Source organism: Zalophus californianus, chromosome 11 (assembly GCF_009762305.2).
Source record: "Zalophus californianus isolate mZalCal1 chromosome 11, mZalCal1.pri.v2, whole genome shotgun sequence".
NCBI lineage: Eukaryota > Metazoa > Chordata > Mammalia > Carnivora > Otariidae > Zalophus > Zalophus californianus.
In genome coordinates this window covers 86313169-86335851 of record NC_045605.1, presented here as the reverse complement: position 1 = coordinate 86335851, position 22683 = coordinate 86313169, and the positions used below count along the sequence as shown (strand labels likewise).

General features: G+C 46.6%; 1 protein-coding gene across 3 annotated transcripts; it reads left to right on the top strand.

Annotated features, from left to right (window-relative positions):
- The first annotated feature begins 1284 nt into the window (after nt 1–1284).
- LMO2 (LIM domain only 2) lies at nt 1285–22572 on the top strand. 3 transcript variants are annotated; one of them, XR_003517560.2, is made up of 6 exons: nt 1285–1420; nt 11207–11511; nt 12263–12488; nt 16551–16766; nt 17755–17850; nt 21584–21717. XR_003517560.2 is itself a non-coding variant. In XM_027580624.2 (4 exons), exons 1-4 carry the CDS (start codon nt 11256–11258, stop codon nt 21801–21803), a joined length of 918 nt encoding a protein of 305 aa, XP_027436425.2. In that variant the 5' UTR covers nt 11252–11255; the 3' UTR covers nt 21804–22572. The 3 variants fall into 3 exon arrangements, 2 of the variants coding, with proteins under 2 accessions (XP_027436425.2, XP_027436426.1); XM_027580624.2 differs by lacking the exons at nt 1285–1420; nt 17755–17850 and having other exon boundaries at nt 11252–11511; nt 21584–22572; XM_027580625.2 differs by lacking the exons at nt 1285–1420; nt 11207–11511; nt 17755–17850 and adding an exon at nt 12012–12140 and having other exon boundaries at nt 21584–22572.
- Nucleotides 22573–22683: the final 111 nt, after the last annotated feature.

Sequence of the window (22683 nt, the reverse complement as noted above, 5' to 3'; positions counted from 1 at the left end):
CTTTAGATTGGTGTCCAGAGACAGACTCTCTCAGGTCCCTGGAGATTTTGATCTGGTAGATTTGGTGTGGGCCAAAGCAAATGCAGGAAATTTGGGAAACATTGACATGGTGAGTGAGAGTCAGAGTATGGAGTCAGAAAACCTAGGTTCAAATCCCATTTCCTGCACTTATATAGTTGTGTGACCCTGAGCTAGTTACTGAACTTCTCTGACCTTCAGTTTCCTTATCTATAAAATGGGATAATAGTACTATTGATCTCAGAGGGTTGTTCTTAGTATTAAATAAGATAAAACAGGAACACCTGGGTGGCTCAGTCAGTTAGGCGTCTGCCTCCAGCTCAGGTTATGATCTCAGCGTCCGGGGATCGAGTCCCGCATCGGGCTCCCCGCTCAGCGGGAAGCCTGCCTTTCCCTCTACCTGCTCTGCCTTCAGCTCTCCCTGCTTGTACTCTCTCTCTCTGACAAATAAATAAAAAAAAAAATCTTAAAAAAATAATAAAGAAGATAAAACATATAAAAGGCTGGCACATAATACGTGCTCAATAAAAGCTAGCTATTGTTTACAGCAGCAGGCCCATCTATCCCGAGCTGTCATCTTTTGTCTGAATTACTCAAAAGACAAATCCCACAAAAGCCACTTACTAGGTAATTAATATGGCCTCTGAGTAGACTTTTGCCTAATGAAACACTTCGTCTTGAAAAATGAATTCTCAAAAGACCATCGTCTGAGCAAGGATGCCAGGGTTCAATGAATAAGTGTCCTAGGGCTCTCTAGTTTCAGCAGGATTAAGATTTGGAAGGGCTTTGGCCTCATTTCCTCCCCTATCAGATGGGAGCCTGGCTACTTGCCCTTTCTAATTTGGGCGTGGGGGGAGGACTTCTGTGACCCAAAGTGATGTGAGATTTGCAAAGTGTGAGACACGGGCAGAAGCCTCGCCATGTCAGACAGGCCGGAGCACCCAACTTGAAAGGCCATAGTTCCTGATGCACCAGCCTTCCTACCCCCCGCCTGGCTCGTTGGGAGAAGCTGGCCACTCCTTCCCATTTATAAGCTGAGCTGGGTACATAACAGAGAAAAACAAAGTTGGGCAGGAAGCAGCCTTTTCAACCAGTGAAGAAACCGTTAGAATCCATCCCTTTGCCCTAATGCCAAAGCTCCGCCTGCCCCACCCAGCCACACTATCAAGGACACACAGTTATCAGAGGACCCTGGGGGCATTTGTCCCTACTTTATCAAGGACCCGTGGAAACATTTCTCTAACTGACGATAAAGACCCCCTCCCCGGTCCTCTCTCCCTCCCTCCCTCCATTCTGCTTCTAGCTGCCTACCAGAGGGTTCCTGTCATTTTCTTTCAGTAACAACAGTTCTGAGAAGGAGATATTTTGCAACCGGGGCTTGAAGTAACTGGTGGAGAGGCAGGTAAGATGAGTTTCATTCATTCACTTGTTCATGCATTCATTCTTTCAGTACATATTTATTGGGTACTTACTATGTGCTAGATACTAAGCAAGGCTCTTGGATTCAATTCTGAGCAGAAGGTGCTTGCAGTCTTTGGGGGAGCCGGACAGTACTTTAACAATCCCTAAATGTGGAATTATAAATTATGATCCAGACTGGGAGTGAAATTAGACTACGGGGGGAGGGGGTCCTAATCTAGTCATGGAAGCTGGAGGTAGGGAGGTTCCTTGAAGAAGTAACATTTGAGCTGAGAGAGAGTGTGTATAGTAATTTTCTAGATTTTGCTCTTGCCCTCTGAGTGGGTGTTTTCAGGGTTAAAAAGATGCCTCAGGGCCCGAAAGACTTGCTGCCGTCCCATGCCAGTCCTGTTTCTGACACCAAGTCACGATTACTCGGCCCTTGTGAAGGTTAGGATGAAAATGACTTATTGGACTAATAGAGAAGCCAGCATAAACCTGCCAGGACCTCCTTCAAGATTCAGTTCACTTTGCAAAAGTTGCCAGATAAAAGATATTTCCAGATGGAAGGGCACGCAGGAAATACAAATGGAATATTTTTTAATAGCTCTTCCTTTGCAAGATATGACCCAAGGCGGCCTTCTGCAATATGATGGGGAAGCACTGTAGCCTGGAAAGCTTGAGAGGAGCTGAGCTGGCCCCAAGCAGCCCCTGGGGCCTTTGGAAAGGGCCTGAAGGAACATTAAAGATGCTCTACTTATGCGAGAGCCCCCCCACCCCGCTCCTGCCACCGCCCCCCAAAGTAGAGCCTGTGCCTGTTGTATTCTAACTGACAGATTCTCAGAGGAGAGGGCAGATAGATATCTATACGAGCATTGAGCTCCTTTAAGGATGTGGCTTTACCAAATAACAGACTGCATCCTTCTCCCTCTTTCCTTGGAGCCGAGTGGGCTCCTGCAAAGAAAGTCCCTGGGACAAACAATGAATCATGGAACACTACATCAAAAACTAATGATGTAATGTATGGTGATTAACATAACATAATAAAATAAATAAATAAATAAATAAATAAGAAAGTCACTGGGAACGCAGGGAACACCACTAACAGGGACCTAAGTGGGCAGGGATTGCCACCAGGGCACCTGCAGATTGTCTCAGGCCATGCGGGACTGGCTTCATCATAATGTTGGGATTAAATGGGTCCACAGATGAAGCCAAGAAGGTTGTGAGCTTCCTGAAATAATAGGTAAAAGCCCGCATGTTAGCCCAAATGGGCGCCTGAGATGGCCTTGAACTCTGACAAGTGTTTTTGGTAGCAAAATAGACATACATTAAAATTTAGCATTTTAACCATTCTCAAGTGCACAATTTGGTGGCAGGAAGCATGTTCCCATTGTTTTGCAACCATCTCCAGAGGTTTTTTTTTTTTATCTTCCCAAACTGAAGCACCATATCTATTGAAAAATAATTCTTCCTTCCCCCAGCCCCTGGCAACCACCCTTCTAACTTCTGTCTCTATGAATCCGACGACTCTAGGTGCCTCATGTGAGATCATATGGTCTTTGGCCTTTTGTGACTGGTTTCTTTTACTTAGCAGAACGTTATCAAGGTTCATGGATGTTGTAGCCTGTGTGTGGATTTTCTTCTTTTGAAGTGGACTAATATTTCCTTGGATGCACATGCGGCTTTTTTAAAATCCATTCAGCTGTGGATGGACACTTGGGTTTCTTCCATCCTTTGGCTCTTGGGAATAATGCCGCTATGAACGAGGACATACAAATGTCTGTGTGAGTTCCTGATTTCAATTTGGGGGGAGGTTAATATACCCAAAGGTGGAATTGCAGAATCATTTGATAATTCTGTTTTTAATTTTTGAGGAGCCTACATATTGTGTTCCACAGGAACTGCACCATTTCCCTTCCCACCAGCAGTGCACAGGGGGTCCCAATTTCTCCACGTCTTTACCGACCCTTGTTCTTTTCTCGTTTGGGATAAGAGTCATCCTCATGGGTGTGAGGTGGTATCTCATTGTGGTTTTGATCTGTATTTCTCTAACGGTTAGTGAGGTTGAACATCTTTCCATGGGCTTATTGGCCATTTGTGTGTCTTCTTTGGAGAAATGGCTATTCAAGTCCTTTGCCTATTTTTTACTTGGTTATTCGGGTTTTTTGTTGTTGAATTATAGGACATCTTTTTCTATTCTGAATATTAACCTCTTATCAGGTATATGGTTTAGAAATATTTTCTCCCATTCCATGGGTTGCCTTTTCACTCTGGTGATAGTGTCCTTTGAGGTATGCAGGTTTTTAGCTTTGACATAGCCCCACTTATCCATTTTTAATTTAACAATTAAATTAGATATAAATAAAATATGACACCTGTGCTTTTGGTGTCACATTTAAAAACTCATTGCCAAATCCAAAGTTACGTAGATTCTCCCCTAGGTTGTCTTCTAAGAGTTTTATAGCATTAGTTACTGGGTTTTTAAGAGGTCTGTGACTGACAATGCATGGGCCATCCTCAGTTTTGATTCTGGGGAGACCTTCATTTCCAATGTAAAGACCCTCAGACCTTCCTGAATGTCAACGTGAATCTAGGAATTGGGAAATTGATAACATGGATGTGATATCTGAAGCCTTTAATTCAAAAGGAATGATTGAGTATCTCCAAATTTCTATCAGTACCCTGGAAGCTGGTGAAAATGAAAATCATGATGTCTCTACTCCTGAGGTGGCCAGACGCTGCATGCACGTGAAGCCATTGCACTGTGAGGCAGAGTCTGATGAGCGCCTTCACCCGGCCCCAGAGCCAAAAGCCATGAGAACTCAGGACGGGAGCGGCCACCATGAGCTTCAGGGGACAGAGAGAACTCCAGGGTAAAGATGTGGCTTGAGCTGGGTCTGGGGTGATGGACCCAACTGGAAGAGGCAGAGAGGACCAGGGATGCAGTAATGATTGCCATTCACTGAACACTTCCTGTGTGCCAGGCACGGTGCTCTGCCTGCTGAACACATCATCTCCGTTACTCCTTCGAACCCTAGATTTATCACGGTCTCTATTTTATCGTTGCAAGCGCTGAAGCTCAGAGATTTGCCTCAGATTAATTACCCACATAGCAAGGTAGGAAGCAGAGGCTGGAAACGAGGTTTATTTCTCTCCAAAGCCTTTGTTCTTAACCACTCTACTATTTGAGCACTGAAGTTTGGAAACACAGACAAAGCAGACATCCCAGAGAGAGAGAAGGGGATAAGACAGTGCATAAAAATGGGCACAGGCAGGGTGTTTGAGATCAAGGAGGAGCAGCCTGGCTGGGTAGGAAAGGTCAGGCACTGGGGTTGTGGGATGTAAAGTTGAACTGATGGAGTTGGCCTTAATGGAAGCCTAGAGAGTCTGGTCTTGACCTGCCAGAGGAACAGAATTGCAGCTCAACTTTCCAGTCCACCTCATCCCTCCATAACAACAAGAGCATTGGGGTCCCAAAAGGTTAGGCCACTTGCCGATGGTCACAGGCAATAGGGAACCATTGCAAATTCTTGAGCAATGGTGGTGGCAATGAAGAAAACGGGATTCCAGACGGGTTCGTTTGGCAGTGCAGGGGAAGTTCAGAATCGCCTTCCCCTGGCAGGTTCAGTGCCCTCAGCTAGCGGTGAGTGCCAGAAAACATGGCTTTCCCAGAAGCAGCCTCGCCTTGCCTTCCAATGGAAAGCCTGTCTAGATGCAAGGCCTCAGACTGGAATCGCAACTCTGAAGAGCTCGTGGCCAGGACAGGCTCCTGATGCCATCTCTTTATGCTGTTTTCCTGAGCATGAGGCTGAGCCAGGTGTCTGTAAGCCCCACCCATCTGTCCCACGGGGGTCACCAGAACAGGTAAGATAAGGCAAGTGTTCCCCAGGCAGGAAGGCTGACCCCACCCTGCTTGAGCTGAGCTCATATTCCACCTATGTTATCTACCTATGTTCAGCCAAGGAAGCCCTGCCCTGGTTGACTATCCTCCTCCGAGGTTCTCTTTGCTAAATTAATTCTAATAATAGCTGCCATCCATTGAGCACTATGCTAAGCATTTGACATGCGCGATCTCATTTTATCCCTACAACCCCGTGATGAAGATATAATTATCCCCATTTTATACGCGACGGAACTGAGGCTCAGAGCTGTCAAATAATTTGCCTAAAACCACAGAGCTAAAAAAGCCAGGACTAAAACATAAGCCTGTCTATCTCCAAAGTCTGTGTCTTTGCTCCTATAATTCACGGCTTCCTCCACGTTGGTTCACTGTAGCCATGTCCCCTTGTGGACAGGGGGGCCCTGCAGTAGAGAATCCAGCTTCAAAGAGTGGCCTTGCTTCCTGACACTACCCGTATCTGAGTGTTCCTAGAAGCCCGGAGCCCGATCTCTTTCCCAAACCAACTTTGGGGCCCAAATCTGAATGGCATCCGAGACTTTATCTTCTCCTAAAAGTGATGCTCGAGGAAGACAAGATTTTCAAGTTCCATCTCAACATTTCCCCAGAGGGCATGGTGCAGGCATGCTTTGGCCAGCAGAAGCGGGATGATCATTTGTACGTTCATTTACTCGGTGAATATTTATCGAGGGCCTCCCATGAGCTAGGCACATTCTAGATGCTGAAGGCACAACTGGGAACAAGTCATAAAGAATCTCTATCTTCATGGAGTTGATATGCTAGCTGGGAAGAAAGGCCAAAACAAAACACATAAAAATCTACAAATATATATGTAGTAAAGTGGAAGTAATGATGACACCAGGAAGAAAAATAAAGCAGCATAGAGGATGACGAATGATGAGAAGCAGAATTTTTAAAGGCTCTTATGAGGATAAAACATTTGAACAGAGACCTGAATGAAGTACATGCGAGCCATGGGATGATCCAGAGGAAGAACATCACAGGCAGAGGAAAAAGCAAGTGCAAAAGCCCTCCAAAAGGAATTGTCTTGGTTTGTTTTAAGGAATAGAAAAAACGTCAGTGTGGCTGGAGCGGAGAGTGGGAGGGAGTTTTGCAGTCACAGGAGAAGTAGGGAGCAGATAGTATAAGGCTTTCTAGGCCACAGGAAGGAGTTTGGATTTCAAATGTGCTGAGTCGCAGGCCCTGCGGTGTGTCATTCAGGTGGGGCAGCCTCTGCGCAGCTACAGAAAGGAGACAACCTGTACGAACAATGAGCACAAAGACAGCCCAATAAGTCAGCCCACCCAGCTCTGACTCCCTGCTTTAACTCAGAGCAGCAAATAAGGTCAGGGTCCAGTACCCAAGGTGGAGAAGGGTTTGTTGGTGGCAGAGGTGAAAGAAAGAGCTGTTGACTCTATGTCTTATTTGCCTTGCCCATCAGAGGGCCTAAATTATCAATGGGTGTTCAAGTATTTTAAAGCTGGAATCTCTTTGTATAAGGAAAATCTTCCTGGAAACTTACTATGTACCAGTCTCCTTGCCAAGCACCTTAAGTGTTTCATTCCTCTGGATTATTATAACGATTATTAGGTACTCTGAATATGCCCACTTCACAGATGCAGCAACCAAAGTCCAGAGAGGTGGAGCAGCACGTCAAAGGTCAACAAGCATGGCGCTGCTGCGGTTGGCACAGGGGCAGGTGAAGCCCGCTAAGGAGGGGCCTTAGAACCCCTACTGCTCCCAAGAGCAAGCCACTAAATCACATTTTTGAGGTCCCTTCCTCTAGAACATGCTAGGAGCTTAACTCTGCTAAGACCTTGCTGTGGAATTGTGACATTTCGGGGCAATGATTCAGCCCTTGATTTTGCCTCTTATCTTTGTCGTAAAAGAGGATCTAGAAGTTGTTGGAAGGGGGGACATCAGATAGATAAAATCAGGGATGCAGCTGAGGCAGGCAATGTCGTAGAGAAGCAATGAAGCTGTCAGCATCTTGTCTGGAACCTAGATGGGCACAGTCTTGCATTGCTGCCTGGGGGCCTGCCAAGCCTGAGGCCGGTTGATGTTTCACGTACACTTGAGCTCTCCCCGCAGCTTCTGGCCTCAGCATTCTTTGCAGGCTGTCCTGACTGGCTGGGAGACCAGCTAGTTGTTTCCTGAGACAGTGGCCGTAACTTCTGAAAGATGGAATAATGACAAGAGCTATAATTCCTGTGAACCATCACTGTGTAAAGCATTCTCCCACACATGATGCTATAGAACCCTCTTGAAATTCCCGGGGCGGGGGAGACAGACATGGCAGCCGCCTCACCCTAGTGCCGGCCCTGCTGAGCGTTACTACCCACAGATATTTGACGTTTGACAGATATAGAAACTGAAGCTCAGAGAGGTGAGGTAACTTTCTTCAAATCACACAGAGAACAACAGCCAAGCTGTATCTAACACCTATGCCCGTTCTCCCGAGCCTCAGTGGAAATGGATTTTTTTTTTTTAGATGTTTAGGCTTTTCTACTATATAAGAAACCTGATTTATTTAGCACTAAGATTACTAATCGGTCTAACATTCTGTGAAAACATATCCACCAGCTGAAATATCCTGAAATGAGTTTGGGAGCCAGAAGTCTGTGACAATGGAGTTTTAGTTTAAAGAATTTTGCCTGGGAACTGAAGTCATGTTAAGACAAATCTTTATTTTTGTTGCTGTATGAATGTCACCGCTAACAGGCATGGGATACAACTTAGCTTCTAACAATTGGGGAAAAAAATAAAAGAAGTAAATTGTCATTCTTGGCATTTTCCCAATGACATTTGCATTTTCATTTCTATTAGAAGTCCATTTTAGCAAAGAAATGTAGCCTTAGTCACTTGAAAATGCTCTTCCCTAGAAAATAATTGTAAATGCAATAAGCAAAAAGAATAGAAAATGCCAACAGGAAAAAAGTAATCTACCTGGGGTCAGATTCATCATGCAGACTGCTTCGGTCTTCCTCTGACATTCACATTCAATTTTAATTTAGAAATTAAAATTTCTAAATTTTAAGGTATTCAAGATTTGCAAGGAGTGGGGGGTGGGGGTGGGGAGACAGAATTAAATTGCAATCCCACCCGCTGGGGATCAAGTGCAGATTTCCCCAACTCTCAAGAACTATGGAATTGCCTCTTCTGCATAAAGCATAAGGTTTGCTATGGAAAGATATGATAAGGTCACGAATGCTTTAAAATTATTCATAATAAAAACACATTTTGAGACTTGATTCTAAATGTTAAGCTTAAATTTGAGCAATTTAATTGCCCGTTGAATAGAAATGAAATCCCACCGGTAGGCAGTTATTTCTTACAACCACTGTGTGTGAAATTGAAATCTTAAGATACCATTTCAAATATTCACTTTCTCTAAGGAAGTTCTCCCCAAAGAGTTGTGAAAGATAAGAAACTGACCCAAAGTCATAAGCAGTAATCTCTCTTTCTTTACATACTGGGGTCAAAACAGAAGCATATTATTAAAGGGAAACTTTATGCCCAAAAGTTGGTGGTTCAGAGGTTACCTCAAGGATATATTTAAACAGCTAACTTGAGCCCCATACAAAACTGTAACAAGAAAGGTAGCAACTTGTCAGATTTAATAGAAGCAAGCACATGCAAACATATCATCTCCTCACCGAGGTAGTGAACGCTGAAATGGAAAATGCTCACATGTTGAGAGCAATAGGAAGTGAGGTGAAGGGACCCTGCTCTGTTTGCTTTAAAAAAAAACAAACAAACAAAAAACCAGGGAATTGTTTTTAAATTTGGGTGGGAAGTTCTTATTTTAAACCCCCATTTCACGTTCAAATTGAATTTCAAGCTCTTTGTATTTATTTTTGAGTTTTTAATTTATCTTTTATTGAGGTATAATTGACATGCAACATTATATTGGTTTCATTTGTACAACATGATTCAATATTTGCATATATTGCCAAAGATCACCACAATACGTCTAGTTAATATCCATCACCAGTTACACATTTTTTTCTTATAATGAGAACTTTTAAGATTTGCTCTCTTAGCAGTTTTCAAATATGCAGCACAGTATTATTAATTATAGTCACCATGCTGTACATTATAACCCCAGGACTTACTTATAACTGGAAGTTTGTACCTTTTGACCACCTTTACCCATTTTGCCTACCCCATCCCTCCCCTCAGGCAACCACCAATCTGTTCTGCATCTAAGAGCTTGTTTTTGTCTTTTTTTTTAAATTCCACATATGAGTGAGATCAGATGGAATTTGTCACTCTCTGACTTATTTCACTTAGCATAATACCTTCAAGGCTCATCCATGTTGTCGACGATGGCAACGTTTCATTTCTCTTATAGCTGAATAATATTCTATTGTGTGTGTATGTGTGTGTATGTATACACACTCATCTTCATTATCCATTCATCCATTGATAGGCGTTTAGGTTGCTTCCATATCCTGGCTATTGTAAAGACTGCAATGAACACAGAGGTGCGTATATCTTTTCGAGTTAGTGTTTTCATTTTCTTTGGATAAATACCCAGAGGAATTGCTAAATTCAAGGACTTTTTAAACTCTCCCCATGATGTCTTTTGCTATAACATAGCAGCTGCCTTTTATGTGCATTTAATATATGTTGAGTGCTTTCCATGCATTTAATCTCATCTCTGTTATTACTCCCACCCCATTATAAGTTTATGTTCCACACTTTGCATGCATTTACTCATTTAATCTTCACAACTGATGCAATAGGTTCTGGCATCCCCACTTTAAGATGAGGATTTGGGGAGTTTAAATTCTTGCTGTTAGCCCAGGTTCACATAGGTGGGAAACGGTGGGTTAGAATGTTGGCAGACTGACTCCAGACCAACTACCCAGTACTGTCTCCTCATATTAAGTAACTTTCCTAGGCCATGCTAGCTGATAAAGGCCCAAGTGAAGCCCAGGTAGTCCTTGGCATTTAACCACTACACTGACTGGCTATAAGTAGGCAAACTGCTAATCATGACCTATAGGCTAATTTTCATTTCTGATTATAGAGTGGTAAGTTATAAATTTATCACATAATTTAGGCTTGCCTAAAATGTCTAGGTTTTTTTGTTTGTTTGTTTTTGTTTTTGTTTTTGTTTTCTTGGTTAAAAGCAAGGGTCTGATCAGGAGACTATCTTTTTATATATTGACGGCCTTGACTTGAACCCAAACCTGCTCTTAGGGCTTCCTTGGTCACACACATGTGCACACACACACACACACACTCTCTCTCTCTCACACACACACACACACACACACACACACACACACACATTTTAATTATACCCATTAGGGATTCAACCTTGGATACAGGGAGACAAGAAAATGACAAAAGCATGCAGACAATAGTAAATTCTGGTTTATAGTTGTGAAAAGTCAGTGAGGATTGGCTCTGAACAGGGAAAATGAAGTGACCAGGAATTCACTTGTGTCTTCAACCACCATCCTCTCACAGTAAACTCCAAGCCCTTCAACATCATCTTTAAAATGGGAATAAAATGTCTATGACCATGATCCAGACTATTTATATAAAACCTTGGATTCCAAAAGCCCTTGGTAATTTCCTCTTTACAAGACTTGTAACGGGCATCATGCACAAATAGACCTTTAATAATAATTTCTGAAGAAACTAATTTCTGAATACAATAATTTTCAAGGAATTCTGATGAGACCAAAAGTTTTTCTTACAGGACTTTGCCCTTGTGGTTGGAGGGGAAACCTGAACTCCAGAATCAAGTCTGGCTTCTTTCTTTCCCAGACCCAGGGCAAAACAGTCTCCCAAGTATTGCTGTTGATCATTGGAAAGGCACTTTCTCTGTACAGAGTATTAATGGCACTTTCCATGGGGGCACTTCCACCGCAGGAGTCCGATTTTTGAAAGATGCTGAGGGATGGAATTCGGCCGCCAGCAGATGGAGAGGAGACTCAGACCAGCGTGGTCCCTCCCAACCACCCTCCCTCCGGGATTAGCTGCCCCCGGCTCTGCTCAGGCGTACCCAGCCCGTGCGGTCCCTGCTCGCACAGTCGCCTCTCTGGAGCACGGACGCAGTCACAAAGCCGCCGCCCTCAGAGCCGCGCTGCCCGGGGCATCCCGGCGCACGGTGTCCGCGGACCTGGGAACTCGAACCCCGGACGGGCGCGAAAGCCACCCGGAGCGCTTGCATTTCTGTATGTGCTTTTTTCACGTTCTTGTCTTTTTTTTCTTCCTTGAGCGGCCTGCTGGTTACTTTCAGTCTTAGTTAGCCAAAAGGGAAACGCCGAAGAGGGGAAGCCCTAAAGAATGATTTAGAGGCAACCCGGCCGCCTCTCCCAGGAAAGGTGTTCACTGAGCGACTCTCCCCGTCCCCGACGCTGGCCCCTTTAAGAAGCTAAGTCAATCCTGATGCTGCTGCTGTTTGTATTGCTAATCCTCAGGAGCCCCGTTTAAAAAAGGGGGGGGGGACCGGGCAGCTGTCTCTTTAAATGTGATTTCCTTCTATTGTATTTGAATCGTGATCAGGAAAAAGGAAATGAAACCAGAGACAGAGGGAAGCTGAGCGAAAATAGACCTTCCCGAGAGAGGAGGGAGCCCGGGGAGAGAGGCTCGGTCCCCTCCCCGCCCCCAGGCCGCCGCCCCCTCCCTGCCCTCGGCGGCGAGCTGCGCGCCGCGACCCGGGTCGAAGGTGCGAGGGACTCGGGGCGGCCGGGCGGGCGCGCACGGTCCCCGCGGGCTGCGCGGAGCCGGTGACAGCGCGCGAGCCGAGCCGGACCTGGCGGCGGCGGCGGCGGCGGCGGCGGCGGCGGGACCGGGATGGAAGGTTAAGTCCTGAGCAGCAGCAGCAGCTGCAGCCGCCGGGGCCAGGCTGCGCGCCCCGGTCCCCGCCTCGGCCGCGGCGCGCCGGCAGCCCGGTGATTCGCTCTCTCTCTTTGGCGTTTGAAGGGAGCGCGGTGACTGTCCTTGAGCGCGGAGGGGCGAGCTCGCCGCCGGAGCGCCGGAGCAAGAGGAGGCGCAGGAGCGGCGGCGGCGGCGCCCGAGCACCCGAGGGGGTCCGAGCCCCGGCAGCCGGCCAGCCCCGCGCCACAAAGGGAGCGCCCCCGCCGCCTGGCACGCCACCTCCCTCCCCAATGTCCTCGGCCATCGAGAGGAAGAGCCTGGACCCGTCTGAGTAAGTGTGGCTCCCCTGCCCCTGCCACCCACGGTGACCACGGCCTTCCGCCCCGGGGCTGCAGGGTGGCGCGGGCGGCGGGCCAGAAGGCTCCAGGTGCGCGCCCGCAGCGTGCCCTTGGCTCCCTTTGCCTTGCGCAGGGCTCCCCCTCCCTCGCGGGTGGCTCCGGGGGGAACTGGGAGAGGGGCAGGGCGCCCGGCGGCAGGGAGAAGGTGTCGGCCGGGCACCTCGGCGGGCCCCTCCCGCTCCCTGGGACGCACCTCAAAGCCACTGCGGGCCAGAAAGTTTACACGGGAGCAGGCACACGGGGAGCTCGGAGGCGCGCGGGTGCAGTCCCGAGAGCTTGGTTCTGCTCCCTTTTCCCCTCTCGCTTTCTCAGTCCCCATTCTCTTTGTCCATTTGATCCTGGAAAGGGGGGCACTCCAAGTGGAGGCCTCCTGAGTCCCCGACGGCCCCCTTCGCGGTGCGCAGGTTGAGCGGCTGCCCGCAGCGCCAGGGACTGGCGGGTGAGGCGGTGCGAGCGTCCACCTAGGAGCTCTCTCTGGCCTCCAGACTTTCGAGCCCCTAAATCCGGAGTTCATTTGGGAACATGTACCCCCGCCCTTGGGATCCACTGATAGGGGCCTGTGAACCTCAAAAGTTAGTGCACCATTTTGTGTATAGGTGAATTCTGGGGAGCGGTGGCTCATAGCATTTATCACAGTCTCTAAAGGGTTTGAGGTTAGAGAACGAGAGCTCTAATGAGCATCTGCCGCATTTCTTTTCTGAGCCTTGTACTGGTTTGGAATGTTCCCCTGTTCCCAACTTTACCTCCAACCCATTCTTTCCCGTTAACAAGGGGAGAAAGGGTTGTTTAAGATATCATTTTCCCGTCAGCGCAAATGCCCTTTTAAGATTCATTAGCTGTCTGGTATTGAGAATTTTTATTCCTTTGAAGTCCCCATCTAATCCTTTGAAGGGATTTGTTACACAGACCAAAGGAGCTGGTTAATGACTTGTCCATTTGTGCTTTTAAGAGGCATTTGTTTTCTCTTCTTTTCTTTTCTTTCCCTGCTTTAAAGGAATTGGGCTTTCCTGATTGAAGTCTCTCCCTCCCCCAGTTTCAGCCATCTATGGTATTTATATACCTGGGCTTTACCCTCAGTTACCAGCATAAACACTCAGCATGCTCTTATAAAATACAGGAAGTACCAGGATCCAGTGAGAATATAAACATCACTATTCAATCTTGAAGGCTCAGACAGCAGTTCTATAGGGGGCCAGGTCTGTTCTAAGGAAAACACAACTTCCTTCAACAAATGCTCAGGAGAAAAATAACATTCATTTTTAAAAGAATATATCTCTGCAGACACTGGGTTTAAAGGGTGGTTTGTGCACTTTTTTTATAAACCTAGAATTACAACTTAGCCCTGAGTTTTCAGAGCCTGGGCAAGACCATAGTAATGCAATAAGAGTGAATGGGATGAATTGGTGCCTAATGCCTTTTCGATCAGCAGAACTTAGTCACTAATCCTTTTATTAGAAGATAAATCTGGAGGTTTCAGTTCCCTGAAGGAGGTTTGCTCCTTTCAAAGTTTGTGCTTTTTCACCGAGATTAGAAAATTGAAACATCCTAACCTCAGAGTTCAGCAGGCACCTACTGAAGAACCTTCATCCTTCACTTCACTGTTTGCCCATAAAGACAGGCTCTACCTGGAGATGGACAAGCTAGCTAGGAAATTACTGTAGCACATCCTACTCCCTTCTTTTATTAGAAATTGTTGAGAAAAGATCCCAGAAATCCAGGCGGAAGTGATATTCCGGTGTAATATATAGGATAGGCTCTAGGAGAATATAAAATACTAATTTGAGGGTGAATCCCACCCATTCATTACCTTGGAACATCCATGAAAGATAATGTGATATTATCATTAGTTACAGAAAGCTAGATGGAGCCAATATCTTGTCCCGTCCTTTCCTATCTCATCTGGGGCCATCATGATGGCTCTTTTGCTTAACATTTCTACCGCCAAACTCTATCCTCCCAGATGCTTCATTGTGTACTCACTCAAAGCCAAGTTGGGTCACGATGATCAGCATCCCCAGTGCAGAGATAGAAGCTTGCCTGGGCATTTGCAAATGAAACATTTAGACAGAAAGCCAGCCAGAGTTCATGAACATAGGGATTTCCTCTACCACCTACCTGTGAGTAACAAGAGCAGTTCGGTTTAATTCCAGGCAGTTTTGCCCCAGCAAAGTGCACATTCTCCTCTTCCACAATTGGTTGGCGGCATCAGCATCAGGGCATTGAGTGTGGTCGAGGTTCCCCGAGTGTTTCTGAGAGCCCCAAGTCAGACCGTGGGCCTTGGAAAGAGAAGACATGCATTTCTGAGTTGACACATGCGAAAATGCTGGGGGATATTTTTCAGAAGGGAGAATGGAAGTCCTTAGGTATAATCTGGGGAAACAAAGAAAAGCAAGTCAGGCTTCAGTGAATTCTTAAAACTATTTAAAGTCTTGAGCTTTTAAAAGAAACCTGACTTGGGTTTCACATTTTCTAATTCTAATCATTTTATGAAGGACACTGACCCTTGGTCTACAAAGCGTGGACTTGGCTTCAGTATTCCTAAATACTCAGGGAGGTGTGCGCTTTCTAGAAAAAGGCACCTGAAGTTGTCAGTGTGTGTGATCAACACTGATTACCTGCGTCTCATTGTCCCTAAGTATAATGGGTGCTGAGCTCTGTGGGCACAGGCCAGGTCAGGCACAAGGTCACCTGGTAAGTCAGTGTCAGCTAGAAATAGGAGACAGATTTATACCCTCAAGATACAGAGGAGGAAGCTCCCTTTGGGAATCCCACAGTTGGAAGCAGGTCCATTTTTAAAAAACATAATGGATTTAAAAAAAAAAAAAAAGCTTTGTGTTTGAGTAAGGTTCAAAAGAGCACTTACTCTTACTCATTAATTGTTACAAATCAACAGTATTAGGTTCTTCCCATGTCCCATTTGGTGCTGGTGTAGTTTCTTTCCACTCTCTTTTATTATCTTTTGGCAAATAAAATTATTTATTTTAAAATGTAAAACAGTAGTATTCAGATTCCAGTGAAGCAAAGTAAACTAGAGACGTTGTCTGACTTTTTAACGAAGGAACACATCCCACAGGCTCACTATTAGCAAGTGCCTGGATGGAGATTTCAGAGTCTGTTTAATTGCCTTCCACTCTCTTGAAAATATTCCATTACCCCTTCCTCATTTTCTTTCCTAAATCAGCTTTGTCCAGATCAGTTTTGCTGTTGTGAATATTTTCACATGCAGAAAGGTCTATTTAGTGTCCTTTATAAGTCTGACAATGGCCTTAATACCTGGGATTTTTCTTCAAGGATTCACTCAGTAATAAGGATGGGATGTGGAATTTCTGTAAAAAAAAAATGATAATAATAATTTTAAAAGTAATAATGAGAATTCCTATTATATCCTGATGGAATTTTTATTTGGGAAACAAGAAAACAACCTAAGATAATCTTTGATCACTTTCTTCTTTCTTCCTCACTTCTGCTTTTTTGCAGTTGGGAAGGGCTTGGGGTAAAACAGCATGGAGATTCAACAGGGAATTTGCAGATTTTTAGCCCTCTGGGTAGTGGGCTGTCCCTGAAGCAAGCAACTCTTCTGGCCTGGAGTGCCTCCTGTGGGGTTCAGCAGGGCCCTGGAGTCTAGGCCTGGGAGGAGGAAAAAGAAGGAGAAATGGCAAGATACAGAAGGAGAGTAGGAAGAGAGAGCGGAAAAAAGGAAAAAAAAAAAAAAGAGGGCGGAGGGGCCCAGAACGGTGCGGTGCGGGGCTGTGCGGGGTGGGGGTGGGGTGGGGTTGCAGAACCACCTGCATTTACTTCCATAGCTTGGAGGGTGGAAGGCCTCGCTCTCTCGTGTCCTGACCCAAGCTAGCTGGTCCCCTCTGCCGTCCGGCCTCCGGATATGTAGTCTTGTCCTTTCTCCTCTCTCCGACCTGTCCCTTTCGGCCCAGAGCCATGCCTCACCCCCGGTGCTTGTCACGAGGGAGGTTATCCCTAATGCGGGGTCTTCTTTCCAGGGAGCCAGTGGATGAGGTGCTGCAGATCCCCCCGTCCCTGCTGACATGCGGCGGCTGCCAGCAGAACATTGGGGACCGCTACTTCCTGAAGGCCATCGACCAGTACTGGCACGAGGACTGCCTCAGCTGTGACCTCTGCGGGTGCCGGCTGGGCGAGGTGGGGCGGCGCCTCTACTACAAGCTGGGCCGGAAGCTCTGCCGGAGGGACTATCTCAGGTACCCCCCCCCCACCCCCGCCAGGGCCCTGAGCAGGGAGGGCGGGAGTCCACGGACAGCGGAGTCCCTGGCTAGCTCTTCCGCTCCTGCCACCTGCCCAGATGGTCCGGGCCAGAGGTTGAGTCTCAGCTGCCCCATGCAGACAAGTCATTGATTGGCATCTCTTCCTGTTTGAGAAGCATATTCCCAGGGACACAGTCCTGTGTGGTCAAATACTAATTTTTTAGAGGTGAGAGAATGACAAACACAACTTTCTGTATAGTAGCTCCTTCGGGGGGCACACGAGGGGAGGGGGCTGGGGAGGGTTATACAGGGCGGCGCAGAGGAGCCAGGCACGTTGGAGTCGACCAGTTGGACGGTGGGTTCTTAGGAGTGCATTTAATGCTTCAAGACATAGATATAGGTTATAAAAGATTCTTTTGTAGGACTCTAATCTTATGTGATTTAAAAGCCCCAAGCTTTTGACTGTGACAGGGCGAAGGCTCTAAAGTCAGCTGTTGGTTGGAGTCCCAGCACCACAGCTTTCTCGCTGTGACCTTAGGCAAGTTCCTTAGCCTTCCTCAGCCTTGATTTCCTCTCCAATAAAAATGGGGGTAATAACAGCACCTACCTCCAAGGAGGAGGTGAGGATTCGATGGGGTAATACATGTAAACTACTTGGCTTGGTGCGTGAGTATCAGATAGATGTTAGCTGCCCTTGTTTTTCTTTCTTTTTTTTTTTTTAAGATTTTATTTATTTGACAGAGAGAGATACAGCGAGAGAGGGAACACAAGCAGGGGGAGTGGGAGAGGGAGAAGCAGGCTCCCCGCGGAGCAGGGAGCCTGATGTGGGGCTCAATGTGGGGCTCGATCCCAGAACCCTGGGATCATGACCTGAGCCAAAGGCAGACACTTTAATGACTGAGCCACCCAGGCGCCCCTGTTAGCTGCCCTTGTAACTAACGCTCATGACATTACCATTAAGTCTTTTCCTACCTAACGAACAAAGAGATGGAAGAATGGAAGAAAAAATAGGAACGCTGTAACACCCCAAGAGACAGGAGCTGAGGACATCTCTGATGCTCCGGGTCCTACTGCTGGCCATGTGAGTTTTCTGGCACTCAATGAGTGCCTTTGCCCAGAATGTTCTAGCATTTCCAGTTTCATATTAGCTGCTGTGGAGGTAACTCTGTGCCCTCTACTGTCAGATCTGCTCAACTGTATAGCTGTCAGTTTTTTGCCATCTCCCCGTGACAGAGGGTCTGTGGAGCATGCAGCCCTAATGCATTAGGACCACCCAACCCAGGGAAGCTTGTTTAGACTCCAGTGCCCTTGGCTGCCAGGCTACCTCTTCCTCCCAAACCTGCCCTCAGAACATTTTTACATTAAAAAAAAAAATGCAGGCAATTCCAAGGTGAAGGAAGCTTATCTGTTTACCCAGAGATGGATAGAATACACTTTTTTCCCTAAATTCTCTGATAAAGTCCTTGCAAATTTGGTGGTTCAGAGAAAATAAGCAGAGTTTTCAATGATCATGATTATAATTTTGGTCCTTTTTTATTAAGTTTTAAGAAAATGGAACTGGGATAAATAGAGACCTGATTTTGCTAGCTACCAGTTTGCCAAGTCCATGCAGAAAGCAGACGGGTAAATGATTCCCATTGGGCCCCCTGACTTCATCCCTGTCAAATCATTTGAATCTTATTAAATGAAGTGCAGATAGAGTAAGGTCAAAAGAGCCCCGGCTTCTCCCTATCTCTATGGTTTTATATAACATTCAAGAATAAACCCAGTGCTGCCTGGGCTTGTTCATCTTTTGCATTTTTAAAAAGAAGAGAAAAAAATTGTCTGGGAGTACCCAGTGTTAATTAACTTGTGTCTTGGTGACATGAAATAATTCTTCTCCCTGGTACATTCCTAGGCAACATGTTAATTAACTCTGTGTTAGTGCAGGCGTTTCCAGCCATCCTTTAATATTTATATTATTGTTATTAAAATGGGCAGGAGAAAGCTTAGAACATTGACACCTCTTGACAGAGGAGAAAAACCTTTTTTTTTTTTTTTCTTCAGAGCTGGTCCTTTAGCCATGGACTTGCTTACTTGTATTCTTAACATATTTGGCAGTGTCTTTTTAAAAAGGCAAGAGTGAATAAATGGGGGCGTCCTGTGATGGGGTTCAGTCTTTCTCTCCCCCCGGAAGAACTTCTCCTCCTCCTGAGGATTGCCCACGGCTGACCCGCCTGTTAGAGTCCTTTTCAGACATTTAGCCTCAAATATTCATGAGATGGCAACAGAATCTAATCCCCACCACGGCTTGCTGCAGAGTTGTGTTGCTGGGAACCTAACAGTAGCTGTTCATGTCAGTGACAGGCCCCCAGATTCCGTCAGATCCCTCTCTACCAACTTTTGTGTGCAGGGCACCCCACACCCCCTCCAGTGGTTTTACTTGCAACAGCCAACACCTGCATCTATTAGAGCTGAAGTGTGCCCACTGCCCCCATACTGCCTTACGGGACCTTAACATTGACTGTTGACCGATGACGGGCATTGCAGGAGCACCAAAGCCTTGCAAACTTGCCTGGAGCCAGGCGGACTTGGAGACGTAACTTACTCTGAGTCCCTGTGCCATCCTCCCAGTGCTCCCCTCTAAGGGCCTTTGCTGGAGATTGCAACTTTGCTTGCCTTCCTCCCCTTCTATCCAGCTTCCCTTGCCTCTCACCAGCTTCCCCTGAGAATACATCCTTAATAATTCCTCTCCCCAGGGTCCGCTTCCAGGATATCCAGCCTAAGGCACCAATCCTTGGTGCCAGAGGTGAATGCTCAAATTAGATGTCAAGTCCTGGCTTATTTTTCCTATTAGTAGAATCTCCGGATACCAGAGCTGGAAGGGGCTGCAGAGGCCTTTTCTTCCAGTTTCCGTGCTTTACAGCTTAAGACACAGAAGTCAGAAGAGAGGTTGTCATTTGCTCCGGGGCACCTGGTTAGTTAGAGGGACCTGAACTTTCTCCCAAACACGAGTCCTTTGTCCTTCCCGTCATTAACTGCCTGATGTGCATTGTAATTTACCCCCAACTTCCCTTTAATAAATGCTCTCCTTCCTTAAGGGTCACACACCCCACGTGTTGGCTTCATGCCACGCACACTGTTTTGTTGAGTCATTTATCCTTGTTCAGTCCCAAACTCAACTTACTGAACAGTCAGGAAACCAGAACTGGCTTTCCACTCTGTGACCTCCAAGGTGGCAGCTTCCTCCAGCTCCGCCATCTGCTATGCTGGGATAAAATGTTCTTCCCCCCGTATTGAGTTTGCTCCCAGGTGGTGCCTCAAAAACACTCAGAGATCCTTAAATGCAAAGCAGGATTCAGAGGGAAATTAGCTGGCCCTGGCCCTCACTATTAGCCCTTTACCCACAGACCGCATCTTCTTGATTCCATTAATTCTGCCCAAACGTTTCCAAATTCTTCAAGTGCCCCTGTCTTCCCTCCAGCCTCTCAGAATGTTCCCATCGATTCTCTGCTATCCTGAGGTGAATAAGAACTTCCAGTAAGAAGAAGCATTAACCTAAAACTGTCCTACAGGTTTGATGCAGAAGGGACGTGTTATCAGGCATGTGGGAAAATGATTTCCTGTAGCAGGACGGCGCTATTGCGAGGACCCCTGACCTGTGCTAAAACACAGCCGGTATGGGCTTAGCCTTTGATGGTCGGCGCTTTGACAGTGCTCTGTTTGATCCTTCTCGTAGCCCAGTGAGGTAGATGCTACGATCACTGCCATTTCAGAAGCTCAGAGGAGCCTAAGGTCCCACCGTGCTCACTCTGTCCTCAGGGCTAGTCCTGCACGTGCATGATTCCACACTTGCAAGCTGATTGCAAAACTTCAGCCTACAGCCGACTCACCTGGAAGTGCTCCTTAACACACAGGCCTCACCCCCAGGGTGTCTCAACTGGGAGGCCTGAGAATGTGCATTTCTAGCAAGCCCCCAAGTGATACAAAAATCTGCTGGTCCCAGGAACACAGCTTGAGAACCACTACACTGGGTCCCACCATGTTGCCTCTCCCACCTTGACATTGAATATTGCTTGAAATAAGTGACTGAATGAGACTTAGGGGAGTCTTGATTTCAGTGTCAGAAGAGAGGTTTCTCCAGAGATTCACGCCAATGGGGCAGCCTAGGACCTTGAAGTAAGCTCTTCCATTCAAGGTGGAGAGATGCTGTTGGTCTCCCAGATCTCTGAGGCATGGCAAACTGCACCGAGTGTCTTCTGTCAAATTCTCTCTGTCTCCTAGAAGCTGGGGCCTCAGCAAACAGTCATGTGGAGGTAGCAATTTTAGCTTATGGAGGAGTTGGAGACCAGCCCTCCCCATGGGTGAGATCAGTGGCTATTACCATGACAGAATCTGGGAACCCCAGAAAGATGCCCATTTCACTGCATTGCTGCTTAGTTCCCCCTCAGAGGGCCCCCAGAGATTTACTCCAGCTCTTCTTCGACAATGAAATTTCCCTGGGAGGGGACACACAGTACGGGCCTAATCTCTTAATTCAAATCACTTCAACTAAGGCACTTCTCTACAGACGAGGGGTCCCAGGGCAGCCTAGAGCAAGGAGAGCTCAGAAAAGGGGCAGGTTATGCTAAACACAGATGCCACGGGCTGCGGCCTCAACCCAGAGAACCCCCTTCCCTCTAGGAAAGACTCCGCGAGCCTCCCTGGACCCACCTCTTCCTGGTTTCCTGACAGGTTGGAAGTGAGCCTCCCTTATGGAACCCATCCTCAAGCCTTTTCTTCCAGTTTTGTTTCCACCAATGTCTTCTTAGCTTTTCTTTCTGCTTTTCCCCCAGGCTTTTTGGCCAAGATGGTCTCTGCGCATCCTGTGACAAGCGGATCCGTGCCTATGAGATGACAATGCGGGTGAAAGACAAAGTGTATCACCTGGAGTGTTTCAAATGCGCCGCCTGTCAGAAGCATTTCTGTGTGGGCGACAGATACCTCCTCATCAACTCCGACATAGTGTGCGAACAGGACATCTACGAGTGGACTAAGATCAATGGAATGATCTAGGCCAGAGGCCCCCAGTATCTCTGGGGGAGCGTGTCTCACTGAAGTCACTGTCTCCATGGGGTCTTCACTCTTGGGCACTCTGGGGATTTGAGGGTGGGATGAGGCATTTCTTAGGGGATGGTGGACCCTCCCTGGGCACCAAGACACAACATCCAAGTGACATAATACAAGGGACAAGACTTAAATCTGACAAAATGAGCAATCTTTAGGGACAATTTATGGACAATGGCCACAGTCTAGCCATAGTAACTGACACAATTAGTGAAGGAAAGGAGTGTTGGGGGGCAGGTGGGCGCATGCCATCATCCTAGAACCTCACATCTACAGAGAGGGACTTGTGTAAAGACCCGTTAGGACTTTGATCTTTGAAAACTAGAGATGTGCAATTGATTTCTTTTCTTCCTGGCTTTTATGACAACCCTGCTCCAATCACTGTCCTCCACACAAGGGAAGGACAGAGAGGAGAGTGGCCATCCTTTTTCTTTGGCCACCTTCCCAAGGTCTTCAGCTTTGGACCCAAGGGAAACTGCATGGCGACACATTTCAGTTGAGAATGGAAAGGGCAACTTTTAACCAAACGATTATTTAAAGCAATCCTAATGAATCACTGTTTTTAGACACCCTGTGAGGAGTTCCACAGATTGTTTCTATACAAATGTAAATCTAAAAGCAGAAGTTGTTCAACTATTTTATTATCTTAGATTATATCAAAGTATTTGTTGTGTGTAGTTAAAAAAACTCTGCGGACAATAAAAATGACAGACTAAAATGAAGTGTTGTTTACTTGATTATGAGTCATAATTTGCGATGGCAGGAAAATAGCTTTCTATACTATAAAGGAGAAGTAAATAAGCAATTTACTTTTAGGTCAAATAAAAAT

Bases quoted from the DNA above. Each gene is read 5' to 3' on its own strand.
- LMO2 (XM_027580624.2), top strand. From the start codon at position 11,256: ATGGAGAGGAGACTCAGACCAGCGTGGTCCCTCCCAACCACCCTCCCT. The intron at 11,512-12,262 runs GTATGTGCTTTT...TGGCGTTTGAAG, and splicing joins CCCGGAGCGCTTGCATTTCT to GGAGCGCGGTGACTGTCCTT. The intron at 12,489-16,550 runs GTAAGTGTGGCT...TCTTCTTTCCAG, and splicing joins AAGAGCCTGGACCCGTCTGA to GGAGCCAGTGGATGAGGTGC.